The 25,024-nt window shown below is 34.5% G+C and overlaps 1 protein-coding gene across 1 annotated transcript in view; it reads right to left on the bottom strand.

Moving 5' to 3' along the window:
- Positions 1–1,436: 1,436 nt before the first annotated feature.
- LOC150109528 (zinc finger MYM-type protein 1-like) overlaps positions 1,437–25,024 on the bottom strand; it is a 41,135-nt gene continuing 17,547 nt past the window's right edge. The window contains exon 2 of the mRNA XM_090402581.1: positions 1,437–1,457. Within this exon, the coding sequence (XP_090258707.1) occupies positions 1,437–1,457 (21 nt within the window). The remainder of the gene's footprint in view (positions 1,458–25,024) is intronic.

The raw sequence follows: 25,024 nt of genomic DNA, 5'->3' as shown, positions 1-25,024 counted from the left end.
ACACACACCAACCAACCAACCACAACCATATACTGTTATATTAATAATACGTTTTGTTCTTAATTGCGTGTGTACTAGTGTCGACTTGCGCCTGTATGAGGAATACAAACATCCGAATTTTCAGGAGAAAAAATCTTGTTATCCTCATATGAAATCGGTTAACTCGCCTTAATCTGGAAAAGTTCATATAAAGATTCCTCTCTTGCCATGATGAGAATTAAACTATATATAATGAAATGTTAATATTACATTAAAATAAATAAATAATAATAAAGTTGGATTAGATAACATAAATTATAAGATGTAATATAATATTATGGATAATAACTGTAAAAATGAAATAATATGTAAAACTGTTAAGTTGATTTCCCTGCTGTATGTTTCGACAGCTTTATTTCCTGTAATACAATATCGAACACGTTTTAACTCATATTTACGAATATAAAATTGGCTGGATGATTGTCGACATTGCATTGATAAGGTGGGTGGAGTTATTTGAACGTGTGGATATTTTCCTGTTATGATTTGTTTCATACCATTCAAATTATGTTTAGGGAGATGCAACTTCCGGTCTCTCTTCCGGTTGCTCTATTGTTGTTTGTAAAACGGCTTTTATTCACAGCGTTCAATATTTTAAACCTTTATCTGATAAAAGTAAATTACAGGAGATTTGTACTTTATAATGCCTGACACCTGTTCTGGCGTGAATGGAGCATGGTTCCTTATCTCTTTGTCGGATCTGCAAACGAAATTGTTAGATTACGGGTTATTATTGAACCCTTGTTTCGTCGACTGTGAGTCTTTGGCAATGAATTTAAAAGTTGCGGAATCTGCAAAGAATTTTGTCACCGTTTCAGGTAGAAAAGTTTGATTTCAGGGATGCCAGCTTCTCGGTGGTGATATCGATGAATTGAGGTTAAATAATTTGTAAACTCTCACTTAAAAGATATTCACCAACATCTATGCATGTCCACGATACATTTTAAAAATAAATACTGTAAACAGATACTCTCCAAGAATATTTACAGTACTCAGAGTTTCCTATTTAGGGGGAGGGGAACTAGAAAGACAAATTTTGCACAGGTTTCAATGTGCAAACAACCGCTTGCCTTGTTTGAAATGTTAAAATAATCGCTGTATTTGTTTTGATCAAATATATTGGACTGGAAATTTTTTAGTGTGCTGAAAGTTCTGTTAGGTTGAATATTTAGAGGAGGTTACCGTACATTTAATGACCTGAAGGTATTTTCCTAGTATTTTTTATGTCCTTTATGAAGAATGCTTATCACTCTTCTACCTCAAAATTTCGTTGATCCCTCCCAATTTTTTATTTATTTTTAAAAATTTTATTTTATTAAAAATCAATGTCTGAATTCTGTTTGTATTATTCAGCAAATTTTTGGATTTATACAACACATTTTGACTTTTAAAATATGTCAACGAATTACAACTGTTATCTGAAAAATAAAAATAAAACCTTTCAGCCATTTTAATAGACAGTTGCCTTGAACGTCTTAGTTGTAATCATTGCAGAATTCTGAAAGAGAAAAACTATCCCAGCGAATAGAGATGAGGATGAAGAAAATAATTTCTGAAATGTCATTCCTCTCCCCAAAGAAAGACTTAGTATTCCTGAGGATTAGATAGCGCGGATATCAAACATGGAACTTTTTCAAACCACTTCAGCTCTCAAATAAGTCAGGTATGCTCACACCGGGCAATCAAGATCATCATCGAATGCTAACAGTAATTTTCTAACAGGTTGCGGGTTCGATCGCATTTCCTCCCCCCCCCCCAAAAAAGTATGACATTATTAAACGATAACTCTCGATTAGATATATTAGAAGTAACTAATTTTTTTTTTTTTATCGGATAGCATTTTATATAATTTACTGAGTGTCTTTGCTTCATATTTGTTTGTACAGGAATAAACTGAATTCTTGATATAATCGCTGCATCATAACAACAACAACAAAAAATAATAAATAAAAATAAACAATCTTTTAAAGTGTCGTTGAACAATAAACATAGTGCTTCGTGTAAGAAGGCGGGGGTTGAGGTGGGGGAAGGGAGATCTCTGTGAGCCACTGTTTCTTATATTAATAATGCATCTATGAAAACAGATTTCACAATCTTACTGAAAACCAAGTAAACAAGCATGCTGAGCTGCAACCAGTGCCGGATTTATGTATAAGCTAAAAAAGCTACAACTTAGGGCCTCGCAATCTGCCGGGGCCTCAAATAAAAAAATAAAAAAAAAGACCAGCTGATGTAATTTAAAACAGTAAGGGGGGCCTCTGGGTTTTGTATAGCTTAGGGTCTCAGCAAGTCTAAATCCGGCCCTGCTTGCAACTATACAATTTGCAGATACAGTAACATTCTTATCATTGCTTTTATTTTTCTTGAAATCTCTTCGAATAAATCTCTTGAAAGATTTCGAATAAAATTTTAGTTCTTTGTTCTTTTCTTATTACGCATGTAATATGAGTTTGTTAAAATGTTCTAATTGCTAGATTGAATAATTCAAATATACTGGCTTAATTAATTTGAAGATTTTTTTTTCTTTTTCTGGACTTTTTTTTTTTTTTTTGAATCTTCCTCAAATTTCTGAACTCCGTGAACCTTTTAATATAACATTTTATATTATTTATTTAATATAAAATGTTATATTAAAAAGTAAATATCAAATATGGTACTGGAATCAAAATCTTTAGGATTAGCCATTATACTGTGATGAGCATTCTGACACTCAGTGGTCAAATATTATATAACACTCATGCTGAATACAGTTCACCAGAAGACACGCAACTGAAACACGTGTTAGACACCGAATATAAACAGATGGTATAAACATGCTTCCTTGGGGATAGTATCTGCGTTTGCACGCGTGCGTGAGTGAGAGGGGGCGAGAGCGAGCGAAAGAGAGTGGGGCGAATTGGTCGGTCGTGATCTGACTAGAAATAGAGGGTAAAAGTGGGGGCAAGACAGACCGGGAAGGATATCTCGGAAATTGCTGCCCTGCTAGGATTGCCACGTGCAGCAGTTTCTCGACTATACCGAGAATGCCGTGAAAAATAGAAACACCAAATCGATGTCGAGTAGCGGCTGGAAACAACCGAGGAGAGAGGCTGAGGGATCTAGAGGATCGTTAAGTTCAACTGACGTGGTACACTTGGCCAAATGACTGTGCGGTACGACCAAGGATTGCAAGGAGGTGCACCTTAATGTGTCGGACAATGACTCAAATGATGGGAGTGGTAACAAACCACAAACGAGGAACCGGATTCATCACTCCATTCACTCTTTCTCCAGCTTCTGGTGCTCCTCTTGTCTTTGTCACAGCTGGTTGTGATTAAGGCCACGTTGACCAAAAGGCAGGGATAGAATAACAAAAAAAAGAGATATAAATTTGTCACGCTTACTCCAAAGAATGCATCGCGGTTAAGTGATGGTCTTGAAAATGTTTTCTTTGTATATCTTTAACTCCCCCCCTCTTCGATACCAGTAAAATACTATGGCATGCCTAACCATTATCATTGACCTTACACGGATAGGAAGTATTCATTCACAGGGATGTTACGCCATGCAACCGGGCACGTGTTTGTTGGCAACAAGACAAATTGCGAACTCAGGAGTTGTTGCATAGCTTGAAAAAGTTCCAAAAATATGAGTTCGCAATTTCATTTGATTATCTTTGAGGATGTGGAATAAGATGTTCGTTTTCGGAACTCACCATCGCCATATCTGATAGAATTTCAATTCATAACGTCAGTCTGGATCAGAATAATTGTGGAGTATTTCAGTAATCTGTTGGAATCAGTCTCAATATATGTCATCCCGCAAAACAGGCCAACTAGCCAGAAGAATACGCATTAACCAACATAATATTGTGACCTCCTAGCTTTAGTTTCTTCGACTATTAATTTTTGCATTGCCTGGATCTAGGATTGTAATTTAAAATAAAAAATGAACGAAATGCTCAGGAAATATTAAGATTAATAATATCATAATATTACTAAACTACGATTGGCTTTCGTAACCATAAATTTAGAATAACGAGTTTCAAATTATATGCGTAAACGTATATTTTTGTGTGCAATGTATTCACCTAGCAAGTTAGCAGCCTGGTTCAAAAAAAAAAAAAAAAAAAAAAAAAAAAGAGTTTCCGACAAGAGGAACCCTCCCACCTCCTGTAACCTTTTCACTTTCAGTTGAAAAGGTCATGATACATGTATATAGTTTTATGCGATAGATGTCTTTTAATAATTAACAAAATTAAGTATTTATTTCAGTACAAGCACCTACTCTTTCTACCTTCCACGAGTTTTATATTAACATAAACAACAATCAATAAGCATTAACTAATATACAGTATTAGCCTAACAATTAAATGCGATAGCACTAAATTTCAGAATACTCGATTTGTCTTCCTGGCGTTTGCAACATTTTAAAGAATTCCCATTGCTGTACAGTTTCGTAAATAAATAACCAGTCCATTTACTTCGCTTGACTTCATAAATACAACATTGATATCTACCATATCATTGTTGGAATCTAAACAAGCCATAAATAAAAGCTGACTTTATTCCATTAACGTGTAGTATATTAAAGATGCGATTTGTCACAATTTTCTAATTCTCTTAAATTTGTACATAATACTCCGTAACTATTAATGTTTTCAATCAATATAAAATGGGAAAAGAAAAGTATCCAGTATATAAAGTTTAGATTCCGCAATAAATACATACTGTAAGGATTGGCGATAAATTGGGACAGTATTTTTAAATCATTCCAATATTAATCCTCTCATTTTGAATGATGAGTAATTTCTTTGGCGTTTTAAAGTTAATTGAAACATCCCCCCCCCCCATTTATTTTTAAATTAATTAAATCTGAACGGATCCATTCACTTTGGGATTATATAAATATTTTGAAAAATTCGAACTTCATAAATAATTTTGTTAATATTCCTCCTACCTAATGGGGTATTTTTTTTTTATACCATTTACAAATTTTTCAAAGCATACTCTCTAGTTAGTCATGCTGAAGTGCTATTTTCTAATTCATCGGACAAAAATGGTACATTCAAGGTTATTCAAATCTTATTGGAGTGATTTTGCATCCTTTGATATTAACTCAATACCATTAATTTATAAATTAAAAATTAGCAATCAAAAGAGCGGAAATCTATTGGCCCTTGTCACTTCCTTTTCTAGAACTACTCTCATCATCACCGGGATCCTCCGTAGCTCGGTCGGTTTCGACGATGTCCTTTGTTTGCAAAGACCTGGGTTCGAATTCTGTCTAAGACAACAAGAACCTTTATTAGGACTTTTCAAGTGAAGGTAGGTTTGCCGGTCTAATGCAGAGATGGAAGAATTTTCCCTCCTGGAAACTCCGGTTTTTCATTCAGCAAAACATGCAAACCGACGAAATGAACACACGCAATTTACAGACACAACACACGGGCTTCCTAGCCTTAGTTGCTTCGACGATCGTAAATCCAAACAAACTCATGCAACTTGCTAATGCTTTTAACATAATGTCAGCTATTAAAACCGTGATTTTAATATCCACCTTCATTTTAACTAATTCAATAGAAATTTGTTGCATAATATGCTAAATGCCTTTACATATTTCAAAGAAAAAAAATCACTATTTAGTATCACCTTTGTTTACTACAACTATCATCGTATTATCAAACCCATCCAATCCTTGTCCATCCGATGCGGGTTGAGCCCTCTGATTAGGACTTATTAGGCAGTTAATGTAGCGGACTTGCCATTCCACTATTGTATTCCCCCCCCCAAGGGCGAGTATTTTTTTTTCTGTACATATGTATGCTCACGGGGACTGTTTTGAGGGACGAAAAACCGGATATCTGGGAAAAAAACCCTCTATCTCCGCATGAGACCGGCTAACTCACCATCTGATTGAAAAGACTTAATAAAGGTTCCTCACACGGGATTCGAACCCGGATTTTTTTCAAACAAAGGGCTTGTCTATACTAACTGAGCTACAGAGCAAGACCCAAACAGGCACGTCTTGATTTCCATAGATATTCATCTACCCAATCTTAATCAACCTCTCCAAAGTTTTTAATGACCACTAGAAATGCAAGATGATCTCTTGAGAGTACATGGATATTAGCACCGACATACTTGTCATCCACGTCTTTTAGACTTTCCTAGTCACAGAGCTTTTAAGCTAAAAACTAACACATTCTCTCTCTTTCTTCGATGTGCAACTAGTTTATAGTCCTGTTCCATGTTCTTTTTAATCACTATGTGTCACTCTCCTTAATTGCACTTTATACATGAAGCTTATTATTATTACGCGACTAATTGTAGGAAGGATCTCTACTACACTATACACAACTCATCGTTCCATATTTAATCCTCCAGCTACACACACAACGGCACTATAGCACAATTATCGTCTACCACATCAATAGTACTTTTTGCCTGTAAATTGCGTGTGTTCTCTTGGCCAATTTGCCTGTGTGAAGAATGGAACACTCGAGTTTCGGAGGGGGGGGGATCTCTTTATGAGATCGGCTAACTCACCTTCAACTGAGTTACATTTCAGTAATGCAGAGTCAAAAAAAACTTCACATTAAATAAACAAAAGTACTTGGATATCCCAAAAGCTGATAGTCAGCAGTGATACATACAATACTGAATCTAGTATGGGCTCCAAAACTTAAAAAAAAAAAGGGAAAAAAAAGAGAGAAATAAAGAAAAAAAAAACAAGAAAAAAAAATTATTTCAGTCGTTCTGATGCTGACCTAATTGATAGATCAGCATGTGATTTGTAATTGTCAACAGTTACAAATCACTTTTGGTTCTTGTAACTGTCAAATCCAAGAACATAATGATTAACACTTAAAAACAAGTACTGTACTTTATGTATGAGTCAGACAGAAAACTCGAGTAATACAGTACTTCATTATCTCACTCAAGAACTTTAGTCAGACAGACACGTCAGCGCAGAAAAACAAACCTCCGCAGTTCATACAGAAGTGCAACACCTCAGTTTTTACCTAAACGTTTCTAATGGCATAACACAAACTTAGGTATGACAGATTTAGTAATATACTACAGCCATAGGAAAACTGTTTCCTCTTGAATGTCATAATGACATTCAAGAGGAAACAGTTTTAATGTCATAATGACATTTCATATCTTAAACTAAATCAAGTTTTGTGCATTCATAGTACTTTCTGACATCATTCCATTTGTCCATCACTGTGATGGACAAATGGAATCACTCACTAACGAAACATCTCCCGGAATTACGGAGTTTTTATCCATGTATCATGCAGAATGAAAGAGAACAGACATAAAAATACGCTGAGTTGATTTGATAACACACACACACACACATTTTTTTAAATATAAAGTGTTTTGAAACATGTACTTGCTTCAAGTTAGGTGGTGAATAATTTTTATCACTCGGTATGAAAACACAATCCTACTTATTATTACAAACTTGAAATTGTTGGGAAAAAGCTCTTTGTTCTCCAGAGGTATGAACTCCGGTATATTTAATTCTTACATTCATATTACCGGATTAACTACAGGTACACAAACTTGCGTGGGGTAGAATTGTCAATAAATAAATAAAATAATAATATTAATTTTCCACATTTCAGGCACTTGATATTTCAAATACCTAAAATATTTGATGCAGTCAGTTTCAAGTGCTTCAGTATATTTTACTGAAGCACTTGAAATATCAATTATCTGCAGTATGAGGTATTCACCACCCCTTATATATGAATTGCAGTGCCGGACGTGTCACTGACTGATGAGAGTCTAGTGATTGGGTTAGATGGCATATCGGCCCATGCGTTAAGGGAATGCGCAAGAGAATTAGCACCTCCTCTAACTTGGCTGTTTAATTTAAGCCTCAGTTCTGGTAAAGTCCCAATTGAGTGGAAAGAGGGGAAAATTATTCCACTACATAGGGGGGGAATCCAGGACTGAGGTAGCAAATTATAGACCAATCAGTATATCTGGAGTGGTGGTTAAGGTTCTGGAGAAATTGATAAAAATTACAATTCAGGACTGGGTGGACAGCAATATGATACTTTATAAGGGGCAACATGGTTTTGTGAAGGGTAGATCTTGCCTTAGCAATTTGCTCACTTTCTATAATGAACGAACAATGGAGTTGGATAAAGGAAATCGTTTTTCATTGATCTTCTTGGACTTTGCAAAGGCATTTGGCAAGATTCCGCATGGAACTCTGTTGCATAAATTGGAGCAAATGAGTATGGATCCGAGACTAGTGATTTGGATTAGAGGGTGGCTAGTGGATAGATATCAAAGAGTGGTTTATGGTGGAGCGGAGTCCAGTAGAAGGCAGGTGACTAGTGGTGTGCCTCAGGGCTCAGTGCTTGGTCCTCTGTTATTTAATTTGTACATCAATGATATTGGGAATATTTTGAAAGGAGATATCCACTTGTTGGCTGATGATGCAAAACTGGGAAGAGCGATAGTTGATTCAGATTATGTGGATATTTTACAGGATGACTTAAATAGGCTGATGGTTTGGGCTAAACTAAATGACTGCCAGTTTAATGTGGCCAAGTGTAAGGTGATGTACTTCGGAAGGATGAGATCACATGCTGTTTACTATATTGATGGAACTGAACTGCAGGCGGTTGATGAGGTTAGGGATTTGGGAGTTATTGTGGACAGAGAACTTAAGTTTCGAGGGCATATTGCAAAGGTTTGCAAAACTTCACATCAGTTACATGGTTATTGAGGAACACACACTGACAAGCAGGGATAAGGAAGTGATTGTCCCACTTTATAAAGCTTTAATAAGACCTCATTTGGACTATTGATCTGGTCACCTGGATTTCTTGGTGATGTGGAAATGGTGGAGAGGATTCAGAGGCGGGTTACGAAAATGGGTGCAGCCCTGTGGGATGTCTCCTACGAAGATAGATTGGAGGGGTTGTAAATGGGTGGAATGCAACGCATTCCACCATGAGGTACCTCCATGGAGTCTTTTGACTCCATGGAGGTACCTCACATAATAGTAATAATAATTCCACCTACGAAAGGCTGTAAACCTGTCATTCCTTAGTAATGTGAGTGAAGTAAGGGTAACGAGGTGACGCTGCTATAGCCTTCAATAAGTAAAGTGATGAGGTAGATTTTCATCTGCCACTTTAAACATTCATAAAACATCGGTGCTTGTATTGGGATTCAAACCTACAGCCTGTTGGTTGGAAAACGGGTCACTACCCCCCCCCCAGTCAACCATATTCTTTATAAATTTTAAGCAATTTCCAATAGACTTCACATAATTTGTCTGTTTTAAGCAAAATGGTGGCATGGAGGTTTGTGAATGTTTTAGGTAGTAGATGATTTTCATCACTAGGTGTGAAGTCACCACTACCACATTCACTCCAGGTCTCACGCCTCTCGATTTCTAGAGCAAGCTTTCTGAATTATTATTATTATTATTATTATTATTTATAAACATGAAAGGTTTGATTTTCTCCTATCATATCCTTTCCTTTTTTTTATTTTTTTAACTCATGTGTTAGCACTACTGTTATTTACATTTAAACATGACAGCGAAATCGAAATTTCTTTAATGTCAATACCAGAAAGCAGCTGAGTAAACGCAAGTACTTGAACTTCACTATTTTCGTGTGTGCGTGTGTTGAAATCGTCGATTGACCTGACGCGATTTAATAATGTTTAGCACTGCAGACAAAGAATGTTGCGATATTTATATTTGGAAAGGTGCTAAAAATGTTTATTACACCTAGTTTATTATGAACAAAATAATAATTTTTGAAGCTTTTAAGGAATTTACGACGGTGATGCAGCAGCCTAAAAACCTAGCAATGCATCCCCCCCCCTCCCCACGTTGGAAAGGCGTTTGCTAAAATTGAAATTTAGTTGATACAATATTACACATTTCAGATTACTATTTCCACTTGCCCATTTTTCCATTCTTTTTAAATCAAACCTAAACAGAAAACCTATACTCTTGTAGCTTCGGCAAAACAAAATAATTAAAATAACATGTTTAAGTTTTTTGTCTGTTTGTTTGTTGTTTCGATTTGTGTAATTCATTTTGTATTGCGCAAATCATTAAAAGCATTTTTTTTATCGAATCAAAGAGAGATTAGAAAATAAACTATTTATTACTTATCCCCACTTCCACCCTGATTGCGTGACATGTCATGGTGTATTATTACACCATGACATGTTACGCTTTCTGTCACTGCTTTCTGTGTATTATCACACCACAGAATAATCGGCGAATAAACAGATTATTTTTATTATTATTTGAGCAAGTGGGGAGAAATTGTCTTATACTGAATAATAATACGCCATATTTTAGTAATATTTATCTGCCTTTTATACTAATAACAATACTGTTATTAGTATTTCCTTTCTTAAATTGTACGCGCATTCGGTGTAACCCTAATTTTATTTTTATTTTTTAAATATCAGTCCTTCCCCATGAGAGGTAGAAGAATTATAATATTAATAATATGCATAGAAAAAAAGATTAGCTAATTGGACATATATATTTATTTTTCTTCAAACCACTTCAGATTTCTATTAAACAGAATATAGTCTCGCACACTGCAATGCAAATAATCTCTCTCTTGACTTTAATAATAATAATAATAATATATCATTACCTTTGTCATTATTATTTAATACATAATGAAAATTAGTAATTAAATGAAATAATTACTACCTTTTTTTACTTATTAATTAAAAATAATACTATTAATATATTAATACTAAAATTAATATTATTAATTTTAATTAATATTAATTCTAAAATATAATAATAATATTATAACAATTATTATAATTGTAATATATATATATTATAATAATAATAATAAATAAAATTTTGTGGAACCAAGCTTGTTGTGTCACTATTCACTACCGTTATGATACCCCCATTGCGGATATTATAAATAAATCAGCCATGGAAGATCCGATTTAACAGAACTCGAAAATGAGAAACTGAAGTCACGTGCCAAACAAAAGAATAATAAAACGAATTTTTTTTTTTATGTTGTTTTATTTTTTGGGGTATATTTTTCTCATTTTCAATAGTAGCGAGAAAATTGTTCTAAGTAAAATAAAGAAACAAAATTGCTATTCGTTTATTTTACTTTCGCGAACTCAGGTGGAACACAAAGAACAAACACGTATTGAAATTGTGCAGTGTAATATCCGTTTGAGCGATTCAAACAAAGCGTTTATTTGCCTTTTGTTGACACTTATTTTATATATATAAACTACGTTTGCGGGCAATTGTGAACAAGAGAATAGACACAGCGCAAAAGATAATTTCGTGTTCTACTTCTACGTTTCCCATGTGTACACTCTAACGTGAACGCTATTTACTTTATTTGAGTCATCCGTTGAAAGCGGCGGGTAGTACAATCCTGTTTCATGTGAATCGTGTGGCGTAGTTACTGCCACCCCCATTTTGGCAGTAATGAGGCTAACCCTGGCATGCAGTATTACTGCAGAGAAACAGGGGCAAAGAACGCTAAGCTAGCCGTTACAACCGGTACCTGGTAAAGCTGTTTATACCAGTGGCAGTACAGAGCTCTGATTGGACAACTTGTACGTAAGCTTGAAGCTGTGGAAGGCGCTGTATGGGTGAGTTGTCCGAGTGGTTATACTGTGGAGAAAGCAGGGTTTTCAAGAGTCAGCGTAAAACAGACAAAATGGCGAACAGGATATGTTTATTCAATTTTTTTTTTTATTATTATTAAATTTCTAGGAATTGCAGTAAACGTTGTTGATAAAGAACTTGAATACAAAACTAAATAACTGATGTATATTTAAACAGAAGTACTAATTTTTTTAAAGTTTATTCCCCTCCAAAAAAAAAAAAATAAATAAAATAAATAAAATTGAAAACTTTCGTACTAAGTTTGTTTCATCGATTTTCAACCAGTTTATACGGCGCTTAAACTGGCGTCTAGAGTAATAAATATTAAGCTTATATATGTAACGATGCCTACAACCAATAAACATTAAACTCGGTAAGAATAATATATCTTCCAGAGAAGCAGTATCATAAAAAGGGAGGGTCCAAATTAGCCAAATAATAAAGATATGATAGAAATGAGAAATAAAGAGATTATCGCAGTTTATTTTGACTAACACAAAATTGTGCGTCATTTTTGATATTGGTTGTTTGCTTTAAACATGTGCAGTGCTAGGAGGATTTTTTTTTATTATTTTTTTTCCCCAATTAGTTGTGAAGTATTTAGTTCTTTGTTGATAAACAGTAGATGATAAAATACATTTTAACGCTGGAGTGGTCTACTGCCATGAGTCAAATAATGGACAAAATTACCGTCTTATGGGCATAGAAACGCTTCGGTATTGTGGTAGTTTACCAAAGGCGCCAGTGGCAAGATATTTTACCGATTATCGAAATTGTCACACTATAAAAGGTGCTTAGCTACGATTTTTGCCAAGGGCGCTAAAAATCTAGATACTGTACGCTGCTGGCTGTGGGTAATAGAAGTTGGAGAGTATTATGTAATGTTATATACGTTAGAATGGCTTCCCGCAATAAGTTCACAGACTCCATGGGGGCATGGGCGTCCGCAGAGGGGTGCAAACGGGGCACTTTCCCCCCCGGGATCTACTTGTGAAAAAAATAAAAATAAAATAAATAATTAAATAAAAATTTATTGATGTAATTATTTGTCTACAAGCTTTGCTCCTCCCTGGAAAATTTTCTGCGGACGCCCATGATGGGGGGGGGTCGTGTAATAATAATAATAATAATGAATACAATAGTGAATGTGTTGGACTTTAATTTGCAATCCCAATAGCCATGTTAGAGCATAAAAATAATAACAAAAATCATTATAATTATTTCGATTAAGTCATCATAGGTTGCTATTTATGATTAGGTAAACCTAATCTTTCAATAGTAGTTTATATTTTGTACGTCAAAAAAAAAGACTTTAATTAATAATGAAACGAGAACTCTGTTGGGAAATGCCATAACATTGCTTCAGGTCTTACGCTTGCACACGGATAATAATATTTTATCGACCGCTCTTCATCAAGATCAGCGGTTGCCTAGGCAACGGCTTTTACCGTAGTGGGCTGTTGTTCATGTCTTGGTTCCCAATCGCGCTCTCTTTCCTGGCTTCTGTTCGCCTTCAAATTAATTTCCTGAGGCTTTCAGGGATGGTTATTCTACGGGACTCATTGAAATAATTTCTTAAGAGAACGAGCACAAAAGAGATAGAAAACTGTAGAAAGGCCAGACCTTCTCAGTGACGCTCTCCACCGGCAATTAGCAACAATATTCAAATTGCTGTAATGCTAATGATTCTTGTTTGCTTTTGCCGAGTAATGTTATTATTAAATAACTTGCAAAAGCAAAGGATCTCAACTTTCTTTAACAGTTGTTATTGAAAACTGACAGACGATACACCAAGTTTTATGAAGGCTTTTAATAGTGCATTACGTGATTCAGCATTTATTTATTTATTTTATTGCGTTTCGTACTGCAAATAGCAACAGTTTCTTTCGTAATAATTGTAATTTATTATAAATATTCAGTTTGGAAAAACATAAACAAACAAGCAAAACAAAACAAAAAAAAAAACAGCGGCAGAATCTGGTTTCATATCGTCTTCATTATTGACACGTTATTATTTACCAAGTTGCAGCTTAGATCAGAAAGCCAAAAAGACAAACCAATATTCAACAAAAAAGGCAGAGGATCGGAAAATACACGTCATTTGGCTTGTCAGATCATGGAATCGTGTATTATTGGGATGAAGCCACGTTTGTAATTGTACTAACAGCACTGTGCAAATGGGTAAAATTATTGACATTAATTGTATCCGTTTACATATTGGCCAAATGGTTAACGTGCCCGCTCTCCACCAAAAATCTAAAAAGTCAAATCCCGCCGTGGGCATTGATGTTGATGACTGTCTATAGCTGTGAGACCACCTTCCTTATTAGAGGCCTAAATTGGCTTGAAAAGTTCCACTCTAGATTGGCCTTAGGGGGCTAAGTTACTCTATCAAAATATTTATTTATTACTATAAACATAGAACACGATTTTTTATGATGCTGAAAAAAAAATATATACACATACACACATTTTATGTGACTTGGTTAATTTAGTTATTTTTTGTGGCAAGCATGTGCAAAAGAAAAGTAGATGCACACAAGCATAACGTTTTGGACGCAATATAAGCACTGTATACTGAGATCCCTGCAGTTCCACTAAACGGCAATGATCTCAAATAATTTTTAATGTTTAACCCCCCCCCCCCACCGCTGGAATTTGCAGTTGTTGAAGCAACTAACATAACACGCAACCTAGCTGCAACATTAGAGAAAATTCATCTTGAAAATTGAATTTAAATTAGAACATATTTATAAAAAATCGAGATCGCTTACGTTACAGTAGGTTTTAATTTTACTTATAATTTTTCTCCCTTGTTAAGCCAAGCATACATGATAAGTTAGGCAGAAAGAAAAGAAAATCTACATTTCCTTCGTTTTTAATTTTTACATTTGTAACATCAATTGCATTGCACCGTGTTATTCAAATTAGTGAACTGGCAGAAGTTTGCTAAGATAATGCCAAACGACATTAGATAGTAACAAAAAAAAAAAAAAGAATTAGAAGAATCCAAATCTGATATGTAATTAATTTTTCGCCAAAAGATACTTTTATTGAATTTTAATTAAATATAATTTTTATTGATTAATATAATATTTTAATATAGTTTTAGGGTTTAATAATTTTAAAAAATTCTGTCAATTTAAACTTCTTATTTATCTCGTATTTTACGATTTTCTTAAAGACAAATTCAGAAATGTTTAGAATCTTTCTTCCAGAAAAAAACAAATATTACTAAATATAACATTAATCGCAAAATTACTTGGCAGAAGATAAAAATCTGCAAATTAAAGGAAATTGAAAACAACGGAAATTTTATCCGGTTGTTTAAAGTACATCAGTGACGCAGAACATCCTGTTATTATTATAGATAGCTCGCATTGTATTTCTGAATTCTCCTCCATTAACTAGTAGAAATTCCTAGAATCTCAAATATATAGTAGTAGCACACCCAGGAAATACATATTTTGGTTTGTATATGAAGCTGTCTCTAAATACAGACACGTACCTTCAACAAACGAGTACCTTACTCGTTTTATGAAACTCAATCATATTTAGCTATAAAAATATTGAAAACCTATGGAAATAATTCTAAAATGCAATTTAAGAAATGTATTTTTGAAAAATCTTTGAATTTAAATGTAGTCAATAGTCAAACTAATAATGATACATTTTATTTTTAATAATTGAGGGAAATTGGCAAAATAACTAGCAGCTATTCTTGGTAAACAATATTATAAATTATTCTTACGGAAAAATAATACAATTGCAATGTTGAAATAAAAGAAAATATTATGTTTTCTATAAGGATAATTATTTGCGTTTCTTCCTCTAGAATTCCAGTGATTTTATTTCCAGTAAAGCAGCTGTTGGCGACCCGCATAGGGTCCACGAAATGCTGACATAACATGTGGTTTGTCCGAAATGTATAATCAACTGTCGGTTGCCTTTATTATTTATTTGTAATATTTTAAATAGCACACAGATCTCGCCGTCTTGCCTACTTAATTCCCCCACTACAATCAACACCATCAACTGCTCATCACTATCAACAACAGTATTTTTTTGTCTGTAAACTGCGTGTGTGTTAATGAACTGTAGAGTATCACTGTAGCAATAAATACATTCCTCCTCACTGGCACATTACGTTTATTCTCGAAAATCGGGGTTTTCATCTCCCCAAACATTGCGAGATACAATTAAATGACCACAACCATTGGCACCTAATACATTTGAAAAGACTTCCTTTGTTGCTCTACCCACGTCGGTCTGGATTGGCTTAGTTCAGTGTTTCTCAACGTGGGGCGTACGCCCCACGGAGGGGGAGGCAATTAGAAAATGACGTTGCATTCGTCACCTAATCACCGATATACTTAAAACTCACCATTGTCGATGTTGCAACCCTGACTTTCCGAGAAAAAAAGCTGACATCACTAGTATAGCAGTCAACATAAATACAGTATCAAGAACTCTCAGAAAAGCAAAATGATGAGTCTATTAGAAATTTATTCAATATAAAAGGAACAATGGCATGGCTTTCTGATGAGACAGAAATGAAATACCGAAATTTAACTAGTTTTTCAAAAAAAAAAAAAAAAAAAAACTGTTGCCCTTCCCGTCGTCATGTTTAGTGGAATGTGGCTTTATTGCTGTAAATGACTTGCTGCTGAAAAAAAAAAAAAAAAAATCATCTGGAAGATATCACAGACCATGGGGATTTGAGATTGAAAATGACTAAATTAGTACCTCAAATAAAAACTCTTTGCAGCAGACATCAAGCTCAAGGATCGCATTAACTTGGATTTTATTTTCCCGGGTTCAGTTCGATTTATGTTTTATAATATACAAAGTGTAATATAAAATTTATATTCATTGAAGAAAGTCAAATTAAAAACAGTTTTACCCATGTTCCTTTTTTATTTGAAGTACCTATTTATATTATACTTTTTCAGAACTTGGCTGACTATTATGCTTAGGGCGGGAGGAGATCAAAAGCGTTGAGGTGGGGCATGATCCAAAAAACTGGCTTAGTTGATAGTGAGCAGTCAAACGAAGTTGCTTGGGGGGGGGGAATCATGTTCGGTCACTAGAGCAAAGTTATTGGATAGAATTGACATAAAAATATAAGCATTCGCATGTTAAGGATGTTATGAATAGATGATCAGTTAGTGATAAGAAACTAAACTTGTTTCTTTCTTCGCAAATTTCTTAAATATTTGCAAATAGCTAATTTGCAAATAAGCAAATGATTATTTTATGTCAAATAAAAAAAAAAAATTTGCAGATCTTTAAGCAAAAAAAAAAAAAGGAGAGAGATTATTCACGATGTTTAACTTGACTACAGGAATCTTTTGGGATTTTTCAATCAAATGTGAGTTAGACGATTTAATATGGATGTAGCAGGGATTTATTCTCCGGGAAACTAGGATTTTTTTTCCGCATACAGGCAAAAATATTATGAATGGGCAGTTGATGTGCAGATGGCGGTAGTGACGTTGTGTGTTGGTGAAGGATTAAGTAGTGTAGATGGAGTGGGTTATGTGAAGTAGAGTAGTACCCGGGAAGCATTATGACAATAGAAAGGTTTTTGTAGGGGGGGGGGGGTTCAGAAGGGAATTGCAGTTGTTAGAAAAAGAATCCGAGGAGGATAATGAACAGGAAAGGAAGATTGTGGGACCGATAAAGCAGACATATGGTTTTCATCCGACGGTAAAACCCTTTCTTTGTTAGATGAAAGCATTTAACCCTAACAAAGCAAACAGAGAAAAGCAGATGGGGGGGAATCTTCGGGGGAAATTTATAACCGGAATTCTTTTCTCCCAGAAATTCTGGCTTTTTTCATCCCATAAGACAGACAAACCGACCACAAGAACACGCAAACAATAGATATCATACACTGGCCTCATAGCCTTAGTTGCTTAGTAATCACAATTCAAAACAATTCCAATGCAGCCCTCTTCTTACTCTTATCTATGATAATGTTCCTCTTTAAAACCAAAATTATATAATCACAAAAAGGAAACAGGAATACTTATTTCTATGATGAATAAATAATCATCGCAGTGGATTGTAATTGGTGTTACTTCTGCTATTTTCATGCAAACGAATTTGTTCGGTGTACTTGAATGCCTGTGACAGATGTATTTTTGCATTAAGCCAGGCATGATTGCCATCGCCTTGTTGCGTGACACAGCGTAACACTGCGAAACGATAATAACAAGAAATCTGGGATAATACAGAAATAAAAAGAATCGAATAAGTCAAACGGTACAAAGTTATGAAAAATGTACGTGAATAGCGGCAATCGTCTGCTTATTCATCCCAAACTACAAGCTTCTTTATTTATTTACTTTTCTATGCTGCAAACGAAAAACGACATAACAAAACTGAAACGTTTTAAATGATTCGGCATTTCGCACGCTAGAATTCCTTATTTAGAAAACAAGCCTTGTTCGTCACGATAGACTGCAGATAGCGTCTAAAATATTGCATATTGTCAAAATATAAATAAAATACATAAATGGATATAAGTCGGATATAAAATAGCAACAGTTTTTAGGAGACAAAATTATTGAAAAATGTCAATAATAATAATAAAACAAGAAGGGAAATTATAATAAAATATACGGGTTGGGGTGGACGGGTCCCAATTTACAAATATAATTTTGTTGGTTTTGGGAGTCCGAAGCAGACGTCTCCTACTCCTGTACAGAAATTTACCATTGCTATTCCGAAGCACAGGCATTGGAAAATAAAAATAAAGGACTAATTGCGTCCTTTCTCGTTTCGATAAAGGACAAGGACAATTTGTCTAAAATAAAGGATTGTCCTTTGAAATAAAGGACGTCTGGCAACCCTACTTGTAATGCACATTGTTTCAATTAACTGTGCATTTTCTTCTGGTTGTTTGTGTAATGTTCAGATAACAAAATATTGCTATTATAGAAGTTATTATGTAATTTATAAATAAGTGAATCAGTGCAATGGTTGGTTTGATCATTGTCTTTTTAAAATGATTTCAAATTGTAAAGTTATTGGACTGGTTCTGTGTGTGTGTGGAATGCTGATCATAGCGATAAAAGACGTGGATAACATGATTGAGACATTTAAGCTTTCGTGAGAATATTTATCGGATGGACAAGATATTTTTCATATGGTAAAATAAGAAACAAAACAAAAGTTCTCACCGTTCTCTTACGAATGGAATATCTATGAGGATGATGAAACAGTAGACAATAAATCAGTTTAAAGCTGTGATACTTTGTATTGTATAGGACGCTTCGCAAGGTGTCTTATGGAAGTCCTGAATAATTATAATAAAGATTGAATTATTGTAATATCATATGCGGCCAGATGATTGCAGCATTTTCCATTTCAAGCGTTGTATAAGAAATGTGTATAAAAAGCCACATTTTCCTTGGAGACATTTGGGTGTAGCATATTTAAATAAAGAAAGCATCCATTTCACAGACTGAATTGAAAAAAAAAAAGCGCTATGGATTGATTGATCTTTAGTAAAAGTTTTGTGTATACATTTTGGATAAAGAAAGAAGGAAGAGTGAGTGAGAGAAAGATAAAAATTATTTTGATTTTTATGCTCGCCTTTAACTTGGCAAGGAAGGCGTCATCAAATTTCATTTGTTCGTATGTGCGTGCGCTCGCTAAATTGTTCCTCTATTGATTTTTGTGCAGTAAATTTTAGCACACGGGCCTCTCTATTCGGGGAGCCATTGTCATTGCACATACTGAACCCGCTATTGATCTGGAGGAAACCATATAGACAGTGAAAAGCTCTTCGTGCATCTATGCGTAATACAATACCTCCAGCACGAGAAACGGCAGGGGGGGAGTAACTAAAGGCATCTACGTACCCGTTACTATAGCAACGGGGGGGGATTGATGTCGGCACTCGCGGTAGTTGCTAGTTTATGCCAAAAGGCATTGAATTGCCTCAAGACTTTTTTTTGAAAGTTTAGCGGGCAACGAAAGCCTGGTATAAGAGAAATCTTTGCAGCTTCATAAAGAAAATGAAAAACCAGTCGAACTGGTTCTTAATGTTTAAAGCTCATATAGCGGAGATTAAAATTACATCCCTTTAGGCAATCAAAGAGTTATGTGCATGTGTGCGGTATATAACAGCTAAAAAAAAAAGGAATTTAATAATAACAGCATCCAGAATTAATCGATAAAATAAAAGTAAAGTTTTTAGCCCTTCGGTTACATTTCTAAATCATACTTTATAAGCATATTAAATTAAAATCTAAAATTGTAACCGTGAATTAAATAGTCTGTAATTATTTCTTTCGTATGAGAAGTAACCATACGCGAACTCAAAAAGAGCCCGAAGAATTTGGTCTTATTTTCTCCATAAACAACTAAATAAAATGATTTGCTATGTGGGGGTGAGATACTGAAAAATTAACTTTTTAAAATACGAGCAACTGTGTACTAGGAAAATTGCATTATAGAATTATTCCCGGTGCTATCATGTGTAAGGAAGCAAACGTTTAGCAACTTACATGATAATTCTGAGGACGTTAAAAGACCAGCCGTTTTTTTGCGTAGGGGTGAGGTAATATGATCGGAGCATAAAATTAATTGGATACAAATCCCATGGGCTTTAGAGTAGTTTAAAGAAGCGCTCAGACTCTTTGTGAAATCAGACTGCCTAGATTTATTCTTTTTTAGGTTTTTATTATACTTCAAGTGTCTGTTTTCATTAAATCTTGCAACTTTTACTTTATGCGTAATAACGAAGTGGAGAGAGAGAGCTGCTTGAGCATAACTAAACATTAAAAAAAAATTATCATTTATTATTTTTTTTCCAGTTCTCTCTATTTAAAATTAACAGGAAGAAAAACAATCTCTCAAAATATTAAGTTACAAATAAACTAAAGTCAGTCTATTTATTTTCGCAAGGTTACGCGAATCTAGGCTTTTTATTATTGCGTTTTGTATTCGATAATGTTATTTGCATTTCACAAAAATATAAAAAAAAAAACAGTCTTACAAAAACCTGACTGAAGCGCCATATTACAATAAGTTAAGCAGATCGATTTAGGCTTATTTCAATAAAATTACTTTAAAATAAAAATAAAATGCATGAACTTTTATGTATTATCAGTAAGATTGCTGAGCTTCGTTTTACAATCTTGTAGGTATTATGTTTAGGTAACCTTGCTCAGAGCAATTTATATAAAGAAATAGAATCTAGTTTTATCTTCCTTTTACGTAACTATGACGTAATTTGCAAAATTTGATTACGCCGCGGTTAGGTATCTTATTATTAATTACTGTACTGTGTTATTTATTTTAAACGTAGTATTTGCAATATTAATTTGTGAACCTGGATGCCTTCTTCGATTGTAGTGATTGGCTAATGATGATGTAATACAGTGCAATGAAAAATGATAGTTTTTCCCTGTTTTGAATCATATCTCCGCAAACTGTGCGCATGCTAAATATGATTTGATTCTTTAATAAAAATTAATCACCAAATAAATTTAATATAATTTATTAAATAAATAATATTAATTCAAATAATTGCGTTTCCTACAGTGATTTGTAGATGACACAGACTTTATATTGAATAGAAAAGGAAATTACACCTACTACTGTCTAAGCATAAATATGATTTGCATAAAATAGTGAATTAGTAAAATCGTAGAGTTTACAGTACGTTAACATGTACTGAAAACGGATAATGTTAACTGTAATTCAGTAGTTACTTGGTATAGTTAGTTTCGTATCTGGATAACCTGGCGAATTTTTATTCGCTTGATGATAAACTAACTCATATTTTTAGCTGAATAAAAGCACAAGAAAAAATGTAAAAATTTGAAGGAAACTAAATTATTACTTTGAATATCAGTAGTTATTTTAAATCATTATTACTATCGTTTTGTAAAAAAGCGTAGTGTTTTTGAAGGATCTGAATATATATGAAAAAATACTTGCGGATATCCGTATGTTTTACTATGTTGATGTGAACAGTGTATTATACTGTATATCAAATTCATATATGAAAATATAGCACATCAGTGTCGTGTGTGCACACAGGTTAAGGGAAAAGAAGGAAAACTCTTAAGAGATTCAAACTTACTTTTTTTTTTTTTTTCCCTCTGCTGTGATTTATTGTAAGTTTTAGTTAAATGTCGATAGCAAAGACAGTATGAAGGCTGTATGTATATAGGCTAACATAGTTTACTAAAAATATTTGAAACTTTTCCAGCTTGGTAGAGTTTCACTTGGCATTTTGGGGTCTTATCAAAACATCGAAAAAATAAAATAAAAATATTTTATTTAAGCAGTTTTCGTGGTATCTCGCGATAAGTTCAAATCCCCGCACAATCAACATTCGACAACACCCGTGGTCACACACACCCTCATTATGCACCCGCGCCCACCATCTGCGTCAAGGGACTTGCGCAGATAAGCTGCGCAAAACATCTGAGCTGTAAAGCATGCAGCGAAAGGACTCGTTCCTCATTCCAGAGGCCCATCGGCGTACCTTTTACCCTTATAACCTCTACAAACCTTCTCCCTTGAGCTGCTTATCGATCCGCAGGCCTCACACAGGATCACGCTGCCTATTGTGTCCGGTTATCCAGGACGCTTGCACTGCCCCGGATGTACAATTTTCATCACGTTCATTGCTGCTCCTGCTGTTGCTTGCTGCATTCTGCAGACCAGCACTGCTGTCGCCATGAGGGAACGTTGAGGAGCAGAATTGGGGAGACCGGAAACAAGGAGGCACAATACAGTAAACAGAAGCTTGCTGTTTAACGAACAAACTACATAAACAAGTCTTAACTTCATAATAAAATATAATAAAATTAGGAATTACAGCGACTAGTGTTGTAGCATAAGTTTTATTTCACATTATGTCAATTTATTTTCATTCAACCGAAAATAAGAAGTATTTTTTTCTTCTAGAAAATGTATCTTAATTTAAAATAATTTTAAATGACTCAATGAATATTGACTCCTGGAAGTGTTTAAATAATAATAGTAGGCAGTAAATAGATGCATTAAAATTACTTCTTTCTCCTTATATAATATAAATTAATATCTTCAATTTATTATTATTATTATTATTATTCAAACACCTGGAGTCAAGAATCATCCATTATAAATAAAAAATAATATTATTTTAATTAAAATTAAGGTAATTAAATTTACATTTTATTAACAGAGTTAAGACTATATTATGATCCATAAATTTGGTCTAAATTTACGTTCAACTGCATAATAATTAATTTCAATAAAATCCCATTTACTGTACAATTAAAGAACAGGTAAGGCGCGTGTGTTTATGAAGACTTGGATTTAGCTCTTAACTGTGCTGATGGGGGGGGGGGGGCTGACAGACCCCAAGTAATAAAGTTTCGTTTGTAGTTCCTAACAGGGCTCTGCTTTTCAATGTATTCTCCTGATTCAGTGTGCTTGTGCATGGCGCAAGGAAGATTGTTGTTTCTCCTTTCTGATATTATATTATTGGAGTCCTACAGACTCCACCACCATCATAGAAGTGTAACTTTTTTTTTTTTTTTTTTTGAAAACATTGGTTTTGTTTCCCTGTTTTTCTTCGCCCCAAAATAGCGGCATTTATATGAGTTGCATGAAAGACGCTATAGCAAAATTGTTAGATTTCTGTCTACATCAGATTCTGCATGCAGAGTAATACCAGTACTGAGGAATCAGACCAGTCAGATGACGGTATTGACTCCGTAGACCATGCAGTTGGTCAATGGCAATCTTTTTTGCCATGCTCAACATCGCTGGAGTGAACGCCGCAGTTGTTTGCATGTTTAGAAATTCCTCAAAAGAAGACAATTCAACTGCGAGACGTGTGTGTTTCTTGTCGTCTTGGGGAAATCTCTCATCGAACCCGAAGTTGTTCGTAAAGACATCAGGAACCTTCCACATGATGTCCAGCAATTCATCCAGAAGCAAAGAGGTGAAATAGCTTCAATTTCAAGTCAAGACCGTCGAGGAAATAATTGTACAAAACGTTGATTTTGCGCCAGATGCAAAGACAGAAAGACAAAGCGATTTTCACAGTTATCGAAGGAATGTGTCTTCAGATCACACTTTGTATGTCTGTAAAGAATGTGCATAAATATGCAGAAAAACTACCCATCTTGTTAGTAGCGGTAATTTTTAACACCGGGAATCTCTCAGACCCCCACCAGCACATATATGTGATTTAAGTTTCACCAGCACAGTAGGGTTAACTGCATCAGTGTTCATGAATTATAACAAATAATTAAAAATGGAGTTGTTTTGTGTAGGATTTCGATAAACAAGCACGCGTAGTAAGTAGACAGGAATTCCTGTCTACTTACTTCAGGTTTACATACAATTTAGGTCTAGTCGTCTTAATTTACCTATTGTATCGTCAGTGGTGGATCGATACGTGAGGGGAATTGGCATATGAAAGTGTTGAGGAGGAGGAGACGCTTGAAAGATACTTAGATTTTCTTGATTTTCATGGTCGCAGCAGTGATTCCTAAGTCCTGTATGATAGTTAATTATTGACTACTCTTTTTATAAGAATCATAAAGGCCGAAATTCGGTAATTTTTATTCGACATAAGTTGTATTCAACAGAACACTGCCTGCCAAATTTGAGGCGTTATAAAATTAAAACAAAAATGAAGGGCGTGGCTGTGAGGAAGGCAGATGAATGTAAAATGCTACATGCCTCACCAGCCCGGTCGATTCTCGCCTTGACGAGAGGATACCTTAAAGGCTTTATGATGTAATGATGAGTTATCTGATCTCCTCTGGAGATGGCATGAACTTTTTCTCTTCCCACGCAAACAAAACAAAATGGTTGGATTGGAGAGTGCGAAGTAGGCCTCTCACGATGTTCTGAGATTCCACAGTGGCGTCAAAAAATCATATTAGAACCTTTTTTTTTATTTCCCTTAAAAAATCTGTCTAGTTATTTATCAGGCAATATTTTATATTTTATTTCTGTCTATCTCGGAAATTTCAAAACTTGTCTTGCTAAAGTTGGCAGTCGTGTTTTAGGCTGTTTCCCATAAAATAATCTCATCTTCTTTATACCCTCTTTTACCTTGCGGTGTCGAGGATCCATTGATCATCGGGCCTCAATCCGTTTACAGGATAAGGTGGTCAGCCTTATGCCCCGGTATATCCTATGGCCTGTAGTGTTAAGTTCTCAAGGCCAGTTTGCCTGCTTTGCGGGATGAAAAAAAAAAAAATAATAATAATAATAATAAAATAATAAAAATAATAATTATTATTATTTTATGGGAAATAGCCTAATAGCCTCCAAGGAGTCAAGACTCATCGCGAATGTGACAAGTAATGTG

This window comes from Typopeltis vanoorti, chromosome 2 (assembly GCF_054136105.1).
Source record: "Typopeltis vanoorti isolate ZY-2024b chromosome 2, IOZ_Tvanoo_1.0, whole genome shotgun sequence".
Lineage (NCBI taxonomy): Eukaryota > Metazoa > Arthropoda > Arachnida > Uropygi > Thelyphonidae > Typopeltis > Typopeltis vanoorti.
Note: the sequence above shows the minus strand (reverse complement) of the source record. Positions and strands in the feature narration are given on the sequence as shown.